This window comes from Anser anser (assembly GCF_964211835.1).
Source record: "Anser anser genome assembly, chromosome: 2".
Classification (NCBI taxonomy): domain Eukaryota; kingdom Metazoa; phylum Chordata; class Aves; order Anseriformes; family Anatidae; genus Anser; species Anser anser.
The window spans coordinates 18,773,602-18,792,175 of record NC_139721.1 but is presented as its reverse complement, the minus strand read 5'-3'; the positions used below and the strand labels follow the sequence as shown (position 1 = coordinate 18,792,175).

Sequence of the window (18,574 nt, the reverse complement as noted above, 5' to 3'; positions counted from 1 at the left end):
GAAGCTAGGATTTTTATTAACTCGAACAAAGTTGTTATAAGCTTGTCTTGTAATTCTTTCTGAAAGCTTTCATATAAAGAACGAGTACTAGCCTCTTCTTTTGCAACGATAAGTTGTTGCCAGTTTGGACTGGTATAATGCTATTTTCTTGCATGTATTTGGACTGTCTGAGTTTTAGAACTTATATGTTTTTTGATCACATTTCTGTGGTTGACTGTTGGTAGATAGACAACCAACAGTGTAAATGCTCTGATCTATAGCTTGCTATATCAATCATCATGTAGCTGAATTTTCTTGTAGAGAAAAAAAACATGGACTATGTTGTAGTCTGTGTTAGGTGTCTTCTAGTACATAATACCTGATGCTACTCATTACTTTTGTTAATAAGAATGGCACTTATTAATAAAAATGGCTAAATTTTTATGCTTTCTATAAGCTGTTCCATATATACTTAGACAATTACATTTTGTATATTTTTCACTGTTTATAATGTAAAAAATAGTGATTTGTGGTTTCAAACATCATTTAAAAATAAAGCATTTCTTTTGATTGTAAATCATGGACTTGTGAAAAAAGTAAGGCTTCTTTTATTGCACTGTAGAGAAACTGAGGGAGAGAGCTGTGTATTGTTTTGTTTTTATATGCCACTGTTTTTATGTTCTCAGCTATGCAAAGGCAGCCTTCTGCTTAGAGGAGCTTATGATGACTAATCCGCACAACCACTTGTATTGTCAGCAATATGCTGAAGTAAGTATTTTCAGAAAAATCAATTATGTTTAAATGTATTCTGCTTTTATGTTGCTGAAGTGGTGAAAACAGAATAAAAATAGTTTCTTTAATTTTCCCTAGGAGATGTAAGAGAGTGCACAGAGAACGTTAACTTCTCAAAGAGCTTGTACGTTAAAAAAAAAAATGTTTTGTTGCTCAATGTGACTAATGTATAAATAGAGTAAGGGCAGGAACTATTGAGGATAAAAATTCCTGTTAAATGAGCAATTCTTGTTGAAATGTTTATGTACTTTTCAAATGAGAAGTAAAATTTTTCCACAGTAATGGAAGGCTATATATCATATCTGGGAAGTTATGATGTATTACCTATTGTTGTGGAGCCAGGTCTTGGAATCCTTCAAGTAAGAATTATTTTCTTGAAAGAGCACTGGGCAGAAAGAGGACACTGAAGTTTTAGCTCAAGGTTTTTAGTCATTTGTATTCATTTTTTCAGATGTATGATATTTTATTTCCTAAACTATACTTTAACTGCGTGGAATTAATTGGATTTGTTTTGTTAAAATGGATAAAATTGAATTAACAACAAAAGTTGAAAGTCTAAATAGTTTTGTGGTAGAAAATCTGTGAAGCATGTCTTCTAATAGCTATCTTTCTTCTCGTTGTTTTAATAACAGGCAAAACGGGTAGAAAATAGTGGAGTGATCTTTAAATTTTGTACATTATTTTGCAGTTGAATAGCTAATGAAAGACACTTGTTTTCTGTACTGGTGTATCAGATGCTGAAGGAACTTAGAGTTAATATGGATTTATAGCAGTCAGAATTTAGCTTTAGGTTGAGAGTTTGTCATAATTTCATAAGAGACTATCCCAATATTGTAAGTATGAATAGGTGCAAAATAATCACTTTTTATTCTTTTAGTAACTGATTAAATTAACACTGACTTTTTTCTCTATAGTTAAATATTTTTGTGTTTATTGAAAAGAGTTAACATTTCTCACAGGCCAGTATTTTGCCTTTGGTAGAACTTATCTGAAATATTTGTGTGAAACAAACTTGACAAGAAATTTCATAATATCTTTGAATCAAGAGCGAATGCTAGAGGCATGGATGACATGCAGCTTTCAAGAGCCTATCATTTTTACAGGTTAAATACACTCAAGGGGGGCTTGAAAACCTTGAGCTATCAAGAAAGTATTTTGCACAAGCACTGAAGCTTAACAACAGAAATATGAGAGCTTTGTTTGGACTTTACATGGTGAGCTTGATTATATATTTTCCATGTTATCATTTTGAATATCTTTATGCTTGTATATTTTCTTTTACTATTTGCTGGGCTTTCTTCCTTTTGGTTTAACTTAGTGGTTTAGTTTATTAACACTGTCATTAAATATTGAGTATGGATAATTTTATGCCAGTGATCAAAAAGTAGTAAAAAGACATTGAAGTTGTCACCCCTATTCCAGTATGTGCATCTTGCTTCCCATATCCCGGATAGGGTAATGATACTTTATTAATCAGTTTTCAAAATGTTTTATTAAGAAGTTTAGACTGTAATTTCCAGTTGCTTTTGAATGTGCTTTCCTATAGAAGCAAGGTCTCTCCTTCATGTACTTCCCATATCTAAATTCAAACACTGTCTTTTTCTTTTTTTTTTAACTTCTTGTTTTCACCATGGATATTCTCACATAATTTGACTATCGATGTAGACATTTTCCAGGGTTAACTGTCAAGGTTAACAACATTTTCCAAGGTTAACTGTCTTTAGCTATCAAGCTATCTTTCAGGTCAGCTTTATCAAAGATTAATTTATTTTAAAATATTTTTAATCATTATTATTTGTTAAAATTTCCTTTACCTCAAGCTGTTTGGGGTGTTAGTGCTCCCAGAGGCTTCAGTCACATAGTATTGATAGGTGACTTACACTAATGCATCTTCAGACAGTTTGGATGGCTGTAAATCCCCACATTTAGGAGTTCAGTTGTGCTCCACTGTAATTTCATCACGAGATGCCACCTTGCTTGTGTTATTTATAAAGTGCATTGAGATTGGGTATTTTCTGCAACTACAAGAAGCTGATCTTTGCAGTTGTAGTCTGTCTCCTTAGTTGAAGTGCTTTTAAGCTGTAAGTTTTGCCCATGTTTTCCAAATAATTATGATAATTAACACATGAAGGTAACTTCTTGAAAAAGGATTTGCAGTTACACTCTTCTCTGCAGGATGTTGAACTGCCGAAGAGTAGTACTGTACTATGATAACTTAAAAAAAAAAAAAAAAAAACTGTTGTTTTTGTTTTTCTCAGTCCAATTTCTAAATAGAACTTCCTAGAATTTCAAATTGAATCTGTAGTCTGCACAGAACTATTGACAAGAATGTGACTGGCCATTAGTATAGTAATTAGAGTCAAAGAATCATCTAGGTTGGAAAATACCTTCAAGATCATGAAGTCCAACCACTGACCATCTGTGTCCCATCACCAAACCATGTCCCTTGGTGCCACATCCATACATTTCTTAAATACCTCCAGGGGCAGGGATTCCACCACTTCCTGGGCAACCTGTCTAATGCTCGACTGCCCTTTCTGTGAAGAAATTGTTACTAATGCCCAGTCTAAACCTCCCCTGGTGCAACTTGAGACTGTTGCCTTGCTTCCTATCGGTTGTCACCTGCGGAAAGGGACTGACTCCCTCCTTGCTGCAACTTACCTTCAGGTAGTTGTAGAGGGCAATGAGGTTTGCCCTCAGCCTCCTCTTCAGACTAAACAACCCCAATTCCCTCAGCTGCTTCTCGTAAGACTTGTTTTTAGCCCCCCTGATAGCTGCAGTTGCTCTGCTCTGTACATGCTCAGACATCTCAATATCCCACATACAGTGAGGGGCCCCAAACTGAACACAGTATTCGAGGTGAGGTCTCACCGGTGCTGAATTCAGAGAGGCAATCACTTCTCTTGTCCTGCTGGCTGCACTATTTCTTATGTAGGCCAGAATGCCATCAGCTTTCTTGGCCACTTCATGTTCAGCTGGCTTTCAGCCTGCATCCCCATGTCCTTTTCTGCTGGGAAGCCTTCCAGCCACTCTTCCCCAAGCCTACACCTCTGCATGGGGTCGTTACGATCCAGGTGCAGGACCTGGCACTTACCCTTGTTGAACGTCATGCAATTGGACTTGTCCTCTGTCAGATCTTAATGTCCTGCCTGTTATTTTCAGTCTGTAAGGTAGACTTAGAGCCTGTTATTTCCACGATGATCTGACAGTCCACTTTGAGCTAATATGACCCAAGAATTTGAGAAAATTGGTTTTGTCACTGCCTGAAAGTTGTACAAACAAACCCTGGTTTGCACAATGTAAGTACACCACTGACTGGTCAGTTTCTTCAGGTTCGTGGAGCTGGCTGACAGATTTCACTAGGAGATGTTTGCAAGTTCAGCTTGCCATTGCTATTTCTGTATCTTCCCTTTGGCTTCTAGTTTCTTTTTAATGTTGTTTCTAGACTTTAGGATCAGCTTTTCTTGTGGCTGCTACTTCAGTTCTTGACAGACATGCCCAGCATCTGTAGTCCCTGAAGACAGTCTTTAACCATGGTAAATTTTCCAAAAAGACTTCTGGCTGCGTCTGCTGAGGAAACTGGTAATGCTTCCTCAAAGTCAGGAAACTGTAGAGAATTATGCCTCAGCTTAGGGCCGTGACTGTATACTAGATTGCAAATTTAATTCATGCAGACTTGACTTCAGAAAGAACATTCATGAGTTTGTAGAGGCTTCTTCTTCCACTCCTTTCACTCCTGGAAGTAGTTGCAGCAATAGGGGAAAATTGTTTGAATTCTAAATGTAGTACTCAAGTAGACATTGGCTTCATGCTCTTTTCTTGAGATCTCTATAGGTTTTCATTGATGAATGTAAGGTTCTTTGCACTCGAGTACTTTTGCACTCAGAATGGCAAAGATTCCTTACAAAGTGGATTTATTTGTATAAGTGGAAATGTCTCCAAGATGAGTTAAGTTCTTAAGTAATTCTTCCAAGTGAAGATGGGCATAGTTTTTGTATAAAACCTACTTTTAAAACTTTTCAAATGTCACAAGAAAAAAATGGCAGTCTGGACACACAAATGATGCATTTTTAATCTTCTCTGATAAGAAATCAAATAGGAAAAACTAATTTGTAACTCTTACTTTAGGAAAAGCAAATTGGGTTGGCTGATTATGTCCAGGTTCTGTTCTTAACTCAGTACACAACTGAACTTAAGTCTACTTTAGCCTTAATTAGAACAAACAATAGCTTAAATAGTTTATGTAATTCTTAATTGGATGCAGTTTACCAGTTACCAGTTTTTCTGTTTCTGCTGTTACTGGGGCTCTGTATGCAAAGGTGCTAAGTACTCTCAGTTTATTTCATGTACATATATTTTGTAGCTATACTGCTTTTATTTTTTTATGCTTTCATTTCTAGTCTGCAAGCCATATTGCATCCAACCCAAAAGCAAGCGCAAAAATGAAAAAAGATAATATGAAATATGCCAGCTGGGCAGCTAATCAAATAAACAGAGCATACCAGGTTAGTACATAATTGGTTTCTGATACTCTCGACATACTCTGTAGTTTTGTCTGCACTTTTATCAACTACCATTCAACAGGTTAGATGTGATGTGTGTATGTCAACATAACTTGCTTTGATTTATTGAATTCTACTTGTGTCTCATTTCCCATAAATAAGGAGGACTATTTTTGACTTCAGTATGTCTGACATTCCAGTAAGCACAATATCGATGGAAAACACAAGTCCTGCAGGATTTATGAGAGAAAACAAACAAACAAAGCAAACCTTGAAGAGCAGAATACACAATAGACTCACTATTGACAGAACAAGATAGGTTTTAAAAGATATGTGAATTTGGGGTGAAAACTATTATTCCATGTTTTACATGTTAATAAAATGATCTGCTTAGATTGGAGGGGCCTTGAACACATGTTTTAAATGAGTATTATGACTAAGGTTTCCAGTTCAAAGCACCAGTAGAGACCCATTAGTGTTTCTGGGAAATGGCCTCCTTCAGGGTGCATCAGAATGGGAATGTAAAGTCAGTATTGGCTGTGGGTTGGTGGCATACCACGATTAAGACTTAGAAATATGCATCTCCAGGTTCTAATTATAATGAAAGTTTAATTAGGATAGTTTGCAGTCACTTGACTCACAGCCATATAAGCTTGCCTTTTCTTTTTTTTTCCTCCACATAGCTTTTTCTGTTAGCATCACTATCTCTAATATGACTACTTCTGTTGTTGCTGTTCTTTATTTTTACTGGAAAGTGCAATGCCATTGTTTCTGTGAAATTGTTTTGGAACCTATGTTAAGCACTTTTGGTTGATGCTTACCAGAACAGATCATGTTAACACAACTATGTATTTAAAACAAATGTCATAACTTCTTTGAGACTTCATACTCTTGTGATGCATTGCACACTTTAGCAGCTCTTTTTAGCTGTTTGGAACATGAAGTGACAAACACCATATCAGACTGGAATCATAGGGGGAGTTCAGCTATGCAGAAAGTGTATCTGTTCAACCTAGGATTTGGCAAGCAACTGGTGTGAACACCCCTTTCATCTTCAGAGGAGTACAATAAGAAGCTCTAGTGACTACAGCTGGACAGGACTTCCTCAGCCCAACCCTATTGAGCTTGTTACTCTGACATGACTGCAGAAAGGTTTGGCCACTCTAGTGTTTGTCAGAGGCTTACAACATCCAACTGCTACAGCAAATGGTGTTTGGTGATGTAGTAGGTGGCAGTTTCCCCTATGAGTCAGTACTGATTTGTTGCTCCCTTAGTGTGTTGAGTGCTTGGAAATTGTCATCTTTTGGACCTAAGGATGAAACCTCAGTGGCTGGTGCCAGTGGAAGCCCTCACAGCCTTCCTCCATTAGTGGACGATTGTCTAGCCAGGTTTTAAGCTAGATACCCATATTATCACTATAAATCTTCTGCACTTTCCAAGCATTATCCAAAGTTCTTTGCAAAGTGAAATAAGAGCCTTAAGAGCCTATTGAGTTTGGCATTGACATGTTTTATTAGTTGGACCTTCTTACACTGTTAAATGCAATTTTTCCTTTAGTCATGTTCTAGAGAATAAGATGCATTTTGAATCCTGACATGGGTGCCAAGTCAAATTATGTGCATTTGTGACTTTAAAATATGAAGATATTCAAAAAGTTAGTTTCGAGCAATTGTCTTGCAATGGGATCTTTCCCCATTTTCAGTCTGGATTTTGAACTTCAAGTACAAACAGCGTGCTTAGTAATTTTGGAAACCTGCTCTATTTTTTCAAATCCAACACTGGCTATAGTTGCATTTTTTTTATTTTTCATACAGTTTACTTTAAATATTTTTGCTGGTTCTTTTATGCTCTCACAGGTAATTTTCTTTGGCTCATGATTTTTGCTTTTTCTGTGCATTCCTGTTTGAAATCAGAGGAACATTTTAGTTTATTGTCATTTTAAAAGAGAGTATTTGAGTGTAAAAAGAAAATACTACTTTCTATTACTTTTCACTACTTTCAGCAGTGTCAGACTACAGAGCAGTTTCTTTACAGAAAGATGTGGTCATAAAGAACAGTCCAATTAAGTTTTTGGATTTGGGTTGGATTTTTTTTTTAAGATCATCAAATACCTGTGCTTTATCTGGTTAATATTATTATCTTGATGTTAAATATGTAACCATTTGTGCTGATTCCTACTTCTCATCTGTGCCTAATCTGGGAGAAATGTAATTTTATGAAGGAAGTCAGAAAGGTTTTGTAGCTAGAGCTGCTACTCTTGGAGCTGGAATTCCTGGCTGCTAACGCATGCTCTTAAAAAAAAAAAAAAAAAAAAAGAAAAAAAGTCATCATCATTCTCTAGGCCGCTTAACTTTAAAAAGCAAACAAAATTAAACTTTAATTTGAAATGTTACAGGAGTACTGATTATTTGAAGAGTTGTTAAAAGTTCAGGCTTAGTTTTGTGTTATTTTATCACTGGGAAACTCTGGATTATTCAGTCGGTGCCAATCCTGTGCAGAAGCCTTTCACTGTCCTGGCTGAGGACACGAGTCACACGGTTCCTTTAACCTCGACACAAACTATGGCTACCTCTAGTGCTCCTCAATTAGGTAATTGGTTTAGCATGTCCTCTGGTAGAAGTGTTTCAGCAGAGGCAGGGAAGTTTGATTAATGCTCACAAAAATCTTTAATGTGATCCTACTCACAGTAATTTTCCAGATACATGCTTCTTGGGTATATTGCTAAATTCTTCTGTGTTAGCAATCCACATGTTATTTATGGTTGGAGAGGTGATTTTGTTACAAACCATTTGGGAAACAGAAAATTAAATCATGATTTTAAGAAATGGATTCCGGCTCAATCAGTCAAATTGCTGTGTAATGGCAGAATAGACAAAATAATTGTTCGTCAGGGCAAATTTGAAGTGATTAGATTTCCAAGTATACTTCTGTTTGTTATGACGCAGAGTTTGGTTTTGCTTGTGTAGCTTGAAGCACACGTCAATATCATGAACGCAGCCGCTCCTGAAACTAACAAGTAACATTTTTAAGCTAATGTCTTGTGTCAGTTTTGCTTTCAGTGTCCCTAAAGACAAGGAAAAAAAGTAAAATTCTTATTTTCAAGCTTTCCTCTGCCTGCTTTCTGTGTGTTCTGCCAAATGTACTGTTTGACCACAGTCTATTTAGGCTTCTGTGCTTTTTTATTGAGTCTCTGAAATGCTTTGAGTTGGAACAATTCTTCTGTCGAGGATTTTGAGTTCTGTTTTTGCATTTGCTTGTTTGTATGAAGGGGTTTTGACCTCCCCAAGTATCTTGTTCTTGTTTAGTATGAAGAAAAAGAAGATGCTGTATTAAGTTCAGATTCAAGCAGAGGTTTCTTCTCTCACCTGGGAGAATGCTATGAAAGCTTTGATTTTCCCCTGAAGTTGACTGTTGCAGGGCATTATAGAAACTGCAACCTGGAGAATAGATTTGTACATGCTGCTAGAGTAAAACAGAGAATGTCAGTTCATCTTCTGAAAACAAGAAGTATGACAATAGGGAGTTTTCAATATGTGCCCAAACTGCTGTTGTCACAATAGCTGTTTCATTCTCCTAATTATTTAATTTGAAATAGCTTTTCCTTTACTGTACCAAAGCTGTTTCTTTAAGAACCCGGTACTGATTGGGAATCCCAATGTTAGATTGTAGCCTAGGGGTCAAAAGCAGGTTAACAGGACCTGCAGCTTGTTGCTGGTGTGATATTACCTGGGTCTGATGACTTAATCTTTCTTAACAGGTCATGAAGAGTTTGCTAAATTAAGTTAATTACAAGAGAGGAGGGACACATTATAAATCAAAGACTAACTATGCAAGGCAGCAGTGGTATTTGAAATAAAAAAAAAAAAACAAACACGAAATTGAAAATTTATTGAGTGTTTAGATGTTAAGAATTAGGTAGAGAATTGGCTATTTTACTAACTGAAGGTTATAGTTGCTGCTTCTGTAATTCCTTTACCACTTCCCCAACCCCAAATGCAAAACTTGTTTTTTAATGCAGGTGTATTAAAATGTTTGAGAGTTTCATTTGTCTGAAGACCAACCTAGTCAATAAATCCCCTTTGTTAGATGGGGCTGATGAGCGACGGGAGCTGTCAGTGCAGTTAGAAAGCCCCTTTTGAAGTCAGCATGGAGTAATCGACATCTCCTACTTTTCTTCCCCTTCCTTTCCCAAATTTGGCTGCATGTATCTTAGGGAATGTAAAGCCATAGCACTGGAAAGTAGTATCTATTGAGCTGTATTTTTCTTTGTTATCAAGACAGGCTTTATTTCAAATGCTCTCTGAAATAGATGTTATAGCAGTAGGTTACAATCAAACACAAGGTCATTACTCGCAGTTACTTTGAACCATAAAATGTAATTATATGATGACTTCATTGTTCTGTAGTAGATTTTGGTAAGTAGAGCTTTCTCTGTCGTGCTGGAATAAAAATAGAAAATAGATGAGCTTCTTGATTAGCTATCAAATCCAAGTCTTGCTACTGTTTAAATCATGAATATAATCTATATTGAATCACATCAAAAATTCAAGTCAAAATTTGTGTTAAAGGTTACAGAGCAAACAAAACAACAGGATGATCTCTGTCATTAGATAAGTGTTACTGTTACAAATGGAGTATTTGTTAGTACTCAGTATCCAAATTCAGAGCAAATGATTGAAATTAAGGATTTTGTTATATTTTTTCATGACTTACTAGGGGAAGGATAACATAGCTAGTGTTGTAGTAAAAACACTGTGTTTTAATGAAACATTAAAGAGGCCATGCTTTTGAGCTTGTAGTAAATATAGTTAATAATTTTAGAGCTGTTTTTGTCATACTTATTTTTTGGAACCATTTCTTGCACAGGATCTATGCACAGAAGTTTATTATATATGAAAAAAAATATTTTTTTTCTTTCCAGTTTGCAGGTCGCAGTAAGAAAGAAAGTAAATACTCTTTGAAGGCAGTGGAAGACATGTTGGAGACCCTGCAAATCACTCAGTCTTAGGTTGGCACAAAGACATGCAATATTAAATTCACAGATTCCCTGATCAAACTTTAATGAGCTATGGGTTATGTTACTCAAATGCTGTTAAAAATTAATTTTGTATTGATTAATGTGGCTATCTAAAATAATGTTTTATGAGAAGTAAATGACTATTTATTGCTGCTATGAGAAATGTGATAAATACCCACTGAAGTGAATGAATTACCAACGAAGACAGCATAAAGAAGTGTAATGAGTTGCACATCAGTATCAAGATTTTTGTATGTACAGTACCTGCTTTTAAGCCATAATTTGTAGAAATAAACTTGTTAAATGACTAAAAGATACACAGTGATTTATTGGACTTGCCAATGGAAGTTACAAATTTATATATGTAGAATAATAACATCTGTTAGAAGTTTTTATCATATTTAAGTATTTAAGAGTTAAATATGTAAAGTAAAGCATGCTACAGATGTAAATTTTCTGGAGACTGTTTACCATATTATCAAGAAGAGGTTATCCTGCATGAATACACTTTATTAGAGGAAGAAGTTAATGATTTTATTAATGAATTGGCATCTGGTATTGTATTGTAGAAATGGAGATAATTTTTTGTAGACTTTGTTTCAGGGGGTGTCTTGAACTGGCTTAAGGCCAAAGACATTGATCTCTGTGGCTTTGCAGGCAAATGGTTCCATGTCCACTTAATTCTCCAATCAGTATATGCATAGGCACTTTTTTTTTTTTTACTCCTTCTATGTGTCCTTTGTTGTACGTGTGTTGCACATCATGAATTTAGAAACCATCTGAATAAAGGGCTGCATGCTGATCTGTACTGATTTTGTACCCACAGTATGGCTGCCTGCTCACTCCGGTGCAAGCTATGGTATGTGAGCTTCTCTGCAGTAACCGAGTGTTACTGCGCTGTAAGGATGAGACACTTTGTTCTACTGCCTTGTACTTACTGGAGGATGCAAGTATTTTTACAGACATTAGCGTGAAGGATCTAGTGCGCTCCAAGTCTGTATCATGTTTGTCTTATAGGAGCTTGCTTATTTACTCAGAAAACTAGCCAGCCACCCTCACCCATGGATTTTGCAGTTCTGATCGTTCTCGCTGGTGTTCATATGTATGCTGTGGCAATTCAGTTGCACAGCTGTCGTTTCATTTATCACTGCTTCAGTCATATTACATGACAGCAACATACCCTTGACAAATTCTAATAAAAATATTGTGGTGTCATTTTCATGATTGTTGTCACCATCCAAGCTGAATGGGTGTCAGATTTTATACTGCCTGCTCTGTGTCAACAGGTAGGTTAAAGTCAGCGCGTTGATGACCTTGGGCTTGAGGTAATAAAGCTGAATTCTTGCTCAAAAACAAAGCAACAACAAAAACCTCTGTGGATTCAAAGCTTGAAAATATGTGTAACTGGTTGTTGCACGAATCCATGTCTTTAGGAAACATACAATCTCGTTCCCATTATCCATGAAATACGTTACTATGAGCAGTGAATATGATGGTGTGACAGAATGGGTGCTATGCAATGAGTAAATTATGTGTAGAATCTCAAATTAACTCAATTCGGTACTATTGAAACATAAAACTGCTAATCCTGCATAGTATGGTATTAAGTTACCCAGTTCTAACTTGGGGAAGTGGTGCAGATGCTTTTATGACATCAATTCGCTAACTGACCTGAAAACAGTGTTTGCAGATAGATTATGTATATTTCAGGTGGAAAACCAAGTAAGTCTCATAGGTGAATCTATATGTATTTTTTTTCAGATTTATAGTCTTTTATTGTATGAGTGTGCCATCTAGAGTTTTAAATCCTCATTAGTCTTGTTTTTATTTTACCTACATCTCCAATAACTTGGTTTCATTCTAAAATTAAAAATGGTGGGAAGATGTACTGTAGACTAAAATTACTTGGACTAAAGAACAGTTCAGCAATCAGAATTCATTCTGTACAGTGGGATTTTGCCTCATATACCCTTCCTCAATGTAAATCTATGCTTTATTATGTCTAAATTGTGACATTATTTCCAAATGTTTTTTACTGAAAGTAGTACTCTAGATATGGTAGCACAAAGAAGCTTGAGTAGGTTGATCTTTTGAGTTTGTAGTACAGTAGAGGATGCATATTGTAAAGCTTCATCTTGTTGAAAATTACCACATTGATTTGTAGAAAGCTGTTCATGCAGTTCAAGTATTTTACTGTGTGGAATTTGCAGTAATGAACAGCTCACCTATATTTAGTCAGTTATACAATGAATTTGAATTATGCAGCAGAGGTGTGTAACTCCAAGGTATTTTAAAAAATAGCAGAGCAGAATTCATCTGTGCTCCTGAAAAGTCACATATAGTGCTTTATTCAGGGACAACCTATAGCAAGGAATTTAAGTGTGAGACTTGGGCATATAATAAATCTGTTTCTCTGTAAAGTTTGTTGTTTTCAGTGATTTGGTGACAAATTTCATCTCATTGCTTAGAACCTCCTTGTTTTCCCTAGTGCTTAGCATCCTTTTGAAACTGCTTCTTAGCACTCTGATTTGTGCTTGTATCTTGGCATAATTCCCACGTAGTTGAGCTTACAAATTGACCTAGCAAATATTTCTGACAAATCTGTATTTACTTCAAAGATAAAGTAAATTACTCTTACGAAAATCCACGGGCGGCCTGTGATACAACTATTGAATTGCAGCAATGGGGGATTCATTATTTTTTTCTGTACTTGAAGAAGAAGAAAAAAAAAAAAAGGAATTCCTGCGTCTGCAGGGGAAGTAACTGTGTGAAATGCCCTGCAGTCTGAGCAAGCAACGGGTACAGAGGAGAAGCTCTGATAGAATGTGATCTTTTCAAAATTCATTTTCCACTTCTAGTAAATGATTTTATAATCCGTTGCTGACGCTGTCTTGCGTTAGAGAGTATGTTTTCAAAGAATGGGTTACTTAGTTAACAAATGAACTTGATTATGTTCTGTATTGTACTTTGACAGCAACAAATGCTGCATAAAAAATTACCAAGTATGCCATCTCCTCTTTCCAAAATAAAAGGCTGTGCTTTCATATTGTCTCAGTTGACAGAAAAAATTTGAGGCCTTTGCAATGCTGAAAGTGTAGCAATGACTTGTATCTTTATTTTGTGCATCTGTGCTTTCATAACAGGCTTGATGAGGAGGGCTTAGTGTTATCTGTTAAAGTAAAGGTCATCGAAGAGCCTGCAAATCCTCTGATTCTGCCTTTGTAATACAAGTTACTGCTGAATTTTAAGAACCTTTTGTCCAAATGTTATACAATGCATATTCTCTAGTCGCAGAAAGCACATCTTGTTTAGAATATATCCCTAAATCTCTTCAGTTCAGTGCCCAGAATGTCTTGCAGTTGCTATTGGAAACTCTGTTATTAGTCAACGGAGGACTTCCTTTTGGCAGCATTGTATTTGTGATGGCATCCATGTTTGCTAGTCACTGCATTTACTGTGGAACTTGTATTTCAGCCAGCTTTAGAAGGGAGGGGAAAAGGAAAGCAAATTAAACTTGACTTACTGGCATGAAATTGTTAGCTTCTTGTTACTTGCACAGTCATCTTCCAAGAACACCAACTGTAGCCGTAGTCAGGTTTGCAATAATAATTCTTCTTCTTGTAACTCAAGAGCTTCCATGTATTCAGCTGTGAAACCAACACTCCATTGAAATCTAAAACATACAGATTTCAGTTAGACAGTGCTGTGCAATGTGCTCTTACCCTGAAGCTCGGGGACAGGACAGTTCTCCTACCCTTACTCACATTGGTATTGGAGAGGGGAGCATTAGAACAGTTCTTTGATGTTGGGACTTTTTCCTCTAGAAAACTACTACTGCTTAAGCAGTGTTTCCAGACCTGTTCTTACTCGCATTGCTCAGTGCTTGAATGGAATTGTAGGACTAGTAGTTGTTTAATTACAGATATTTGAGTCTTTGTGGAGAAAAAAGTATCCGAAATTAGTCCTCAGTCTTATCTCTCTGATGCTTAGAGATCTGTATCTTCTTGATAAGCACCAGCTGGAAGTTGGATTTAATCCAGAAAATAGTTTTCGGAAATAAGGAGACAGTAATCTACCTGCCTCTTCAAAAACATAACTGGCAGAGTTGTTTTTCTGATACTGAATGTGAAATGAAAAATCTTTATCAGTATACTTCGTAGGTAAACTTAGTTTGTTGTGTGATGACAAAGTCCTCCCTTCTGTATAAAGTGGTGCAATCCTCTAAATGCCTGTCTAGGATGCAGAAAGGGCAGTGCAAATGCCTGTTCAACCTCTATGCCACAGTAGGACTTTCTGTGGCAAGTCTCAAAGAGAACACCATTCATCTGCACGTAGGATCCCACAGGAGAGCATTCCTGGTGTGCAGGCTCCAAGCCCACTGAACAGGGCTGAATGAGACTGGACAGCACAGCCCAGAGTCCACAGAGTAGGTGGCCAGAGATCCAGCTGGTGAATCTCCCCCCAGCCTGGCAGGGTTGAATCAGCGTGAATCTGCCCCTGCTAGGGACTGCCCTTTGCACTTCCCTTTTGGGAAGTGCCTCTTGGCTTCTGCACAGCAGGACCCTTGCAGAATTCATGCCGATGTACAACCCTGCTAGTTTCACTGGTGCTAGGTGCAAAATCCTGAGGGTAGAGGTGGGTCAGTTTGCTGGTTTGATCCTGAGTCTGTGAAGATTGTGCACTTTCTTGACTCGGTGCACCTAGAGGTCAAGCACAGCCTTTTGCCTTGGACTGAAAGCGCATCAGACAGCAGACCTGTCCTATTACGTGTCTGCAGTCTGCTCAGTTCGTTGTCGGGGCTTGACAAAGAATGTGAGTGGATTTTATGCTGAACAATGTGCACATGTATAGGAAGATGTGTTACTCGTGCTGTCTGTAGTTTAGTTCTTGCGATCACTGGGACATCTTTTGTGTGGGAGAAAGTGCATAAAGTAAAAAACTAAGTGAAAACATTTCCAGACGGGAAGCCATTTATCCAAGGGCACAGGGATGGCTGAAGAGGCATCTTTTCAGCTTGTGTAAGCATAGGTCCGGTAGTTGTCTTCCCTGCGGAAAATCACAAAGTATGATGCATTTTTGCATTGCATAAACAATGAGAGGTGTAAGGCTGTATCAAGAAAAAAAATGTGAAAAAAATGTCTTTCTCCTCAGCCCTATGTATTTTAACCATTTTCAATATGACCTTGTTGCTGTTCGGGCTCGTCATGCCATTTGGCTAGCACGGAGTCATCTGCCTCAGGGCTGCCAGTGGAGAAAGACACATTGAGAGTGACTGCTCCCTTGGGAAAAACTATTGATGGGCTTCCATCGTTGCAGGTCGTGACCTATTTGCATTGGCAACAGAAATACTACTTGCCCATAGACAGTACTTGCTTAAATAAGACTCCTCTTAGGATTAAGGCCAGTTTTCCCCAAAGAATGAAGGATCTTTTTCTCAAATTTATACGTTTTTTTTTTTTTTTTTTTCCTCTGCAGCAAGTTTTTCAGTTTTGGACATGGTGTTTGGAAGTGAAACTTTAAACCAGGCAGATGTAGTCCTCCAGGGAAGAGACTGCAAAAATTGACACTGAAGCAGTTTCGAAAAAGTGAGCAGCAAGTAAAATTAACCATTACTCGTGTTTATTTAGGTAATTGAGCTTGACACAGTGGTGTGTCTGACAAGGTGGTTTGTGTTTTTTATTCCATTATGTACAGATACAACACTCAAAGCTGTCACTGGCCGTCTGAGATGGTTTGTTTCAGTTTAGGTTTTGGAAACCGGTAAATGTGGATAGATCACGGTGTGGGCAGCACGTAAGAAAGCTACCCAGTAGAACAGTACCTCCTCTCCTGGACAGCCACTGCGGTTTGTTTTATTTCTTAGAATCAAGAATGAAAAACATGAAAAAATATTAATAGGCCTATTGAAAGTCAGTAGATGCTGTGTCCTTATAATTCTCTAATCCCTGTTCTTATTCCTTTATGTTTTTTTTCTTTGAACAGTTATGGGCTGTTTGGGCATGACTTTTTAGCAAGCTTTATTGTAAGCTGGAAATATATTTGAAGGGTTCAGAGAGAGAATGAAAATTCTGAAAATAAAGTAAATACCTTGGTCGTGCTGGCTGAAATTGAGATGAATTGTATATAAAATGAACACAATTTCTGTTCTGAACATACCGAGAACAGTTAGTGAATTGTAACAATATTGTAATTGTAGCCGTGCCAGGCTTTTTGATCAAAACTTCCCAGAAATGTGATGTCTGTATGGAGCCAGAAACTAATAAGCTTTTAAGTAAACTGATTTAGTTAAGTGGAGGCACCGCCCAGACTGAGGAAGGAACCTTTGCTAATACGGATATTTCACTCCTCTTGGGAAGCTCCTATATTCGAGTAATTTTGAGCCTGATTTGCCATATGAAAGAAAGGGCTACGCCTATTATCGGAGTAGTTTCAAGGAACATCAGGGCTTTCCTATACACAAACCATCTACTGAGTGAAGCAGAGATGTAGGTGGTGTCACTTGAGAGCAAATCGATGCATAATGCCATCACTTTGGGAGAGAATCGGATGAAGAAGTCCAGCAAGAGATTTATGGCTGTTTTTCTTCAGGCCCCTTTCTGTAAAGTTGGGGGGGGGGGGGGGGGGAAGCCCTCTGTGAAGAAGGTTCATTTAGGTTGGCTGGTATCTGGGTTTCAGCTGTTTAACTACTTATCAGAAAGGGAATTTTGACAGGTGCCAGTCTAGCAGGCCAGTGAGGGGGTATGTTAGTACAGGATCAGTGTCTCGAGTGGGTTCCAAGCTGAAAGCACCCAGGCCAAGGTGGTGGGGCTTGTCACCCCACTGTAACACATGCCTTTAGGACAGGAGCAACATTTTGCATGTTCTTTCTATGCCTAATTGTGTTATTCAATCTTCTGAATGCCTTTATAATAGGAAGAGTGCTTTCTAAAAAAAAAATCCAGCGATTTGCCAGTTCAGAGGGGATCAGTGATCTGAATTATTTTCTCCAGCTCTAGCCAGTATACATACAAATATTTTATTTTATTCTATTTTATTTTTTTTAAATGAGCTCTGAGGCCCTATTTCTGAATTGCTACTTAGACAATGAAGTAAGGGATTGAATTCTTCAAGTCATCAGCTTCCATTTGGCCTTGCTGGTACTTTCTTGATTCCAATTTTTTTTATTTTATTTTTTTCCAAATCAGACCACATATTCAAGTGCTTAAGTGCTTAGACATGAATTTGATTCTTAAATTTAGGCACCAACTTTTTTTTTTAATCTTTCATTTACAAGACTCTTAAATTGAAGCAGAATGGGTAGTTGTCCAAATGTCCCTGTCTGTGTATTTGTAAGCTATTGAAAAATACATTTTCATGTATGGCCATCTATGTGTCAAACCATAGGAAGAAAGCACCAGATGTGATTGGTAATTAATGCAGTAAGAATAACATCCTGAGCCAAATTAATGCAAGGACAGCTGCAGAGACTGGAAAATGATAGAAGTTAGTGAGGTAAAAGGTCTACTTGAAATACAGAAGATGTAAAAACGGCTGTGCTGTGCCGTGGAGCTGCCTGGATGTTTCTTCACACTCCTTTCATTCCTGCAGCCTCTTCCCTGTTACATCCCACCAGTTGCATCTTTTGCTGTGGTTCTTTGGGGCAGGGTTTCTGTCCTTACAGCGTGGTCATCCATGACATGCACAAGAACTGAGAGATGACATCTACCCGCTCCAGGGTGATTGATGGTTTTTTTCTGTTGTTTTGTCCCATTTCCTTTTCAGTGGTGGGTGAGGACTGCGGGTGTGTTCTTTGGCAGCGAACAAAAAATATCAGAAGGCTGCCAGATGTTGGTTATCTTCACCTACTTCTGATCACTTCAAGTAAACGAAACAGAAGGGCAGGAGGCTTAAGGAGGATCCCGCCTGCCATCAGGTCCCCAGGGAGCTGCAGAAAGTGGTGGAGCTAACTCTTCGGTTTCACCACGGGGCTGGGAGGGAGGGAGGGAGGTCCCACTTCGAACTCTGAATACAGAAGGCTATTTAAATGGGAAATGATATTATTGAGGACTGGCCAGAAGGCAAGAATTCTGTTTTACAATAAAATTGAAGTTTGACGTGTTTTTGTTCCACTTGAGGAAAAAAACAGAAACCTTTTCATTGCTAAAAAAGCAGTACCCACAAGGTTGAAATCCGCACTGGATTACCAGTAACCTAATGACTGACTCATTTCCCCGGGCTGCAGGAGATCAAGATTTAAGTTTAGTCGTCTACCTGATTAAGAGAGAATTTGAACTTGAATTTCTCT

The 18,574-nt window shown here is 37.6% G+C and overlaps 1 protein-coding gene across 1 annotated transcript in view; it reads left to right on the top strand.

Moving 5' to 3' along the window:
- The window catches only part of EMC2 (ER membrane protein complex subunit 2), a 41,315-nt gene extending 30,712 nt beyond the window's left edge, over positions 1-10,603 (top strand). The window contains exons 8-11 of the mRNA XM_083822582.1: positions 666-747; positions 1,875-1,985; positions 5,172-5,276; positions 10,195-10,603. Of these exons, the coding sequence (XP_083678708.1) occupies positions 666-747; positions 1,875-1,985; positions 5,172-5,276; positions 10,195-10,281 (385 nt within the window). The 3' untranslated portion in view covers positions 10,282-10,603. The remainder of the gene's footprint in view (positions 1-665; positions 748-1,874; positions 1,986-5,171; positions 5,277-10,194) is intronic.
- The last annotated feature ends 7,971 nt before the right edge of the window (positions 10,604-18,574 follow it).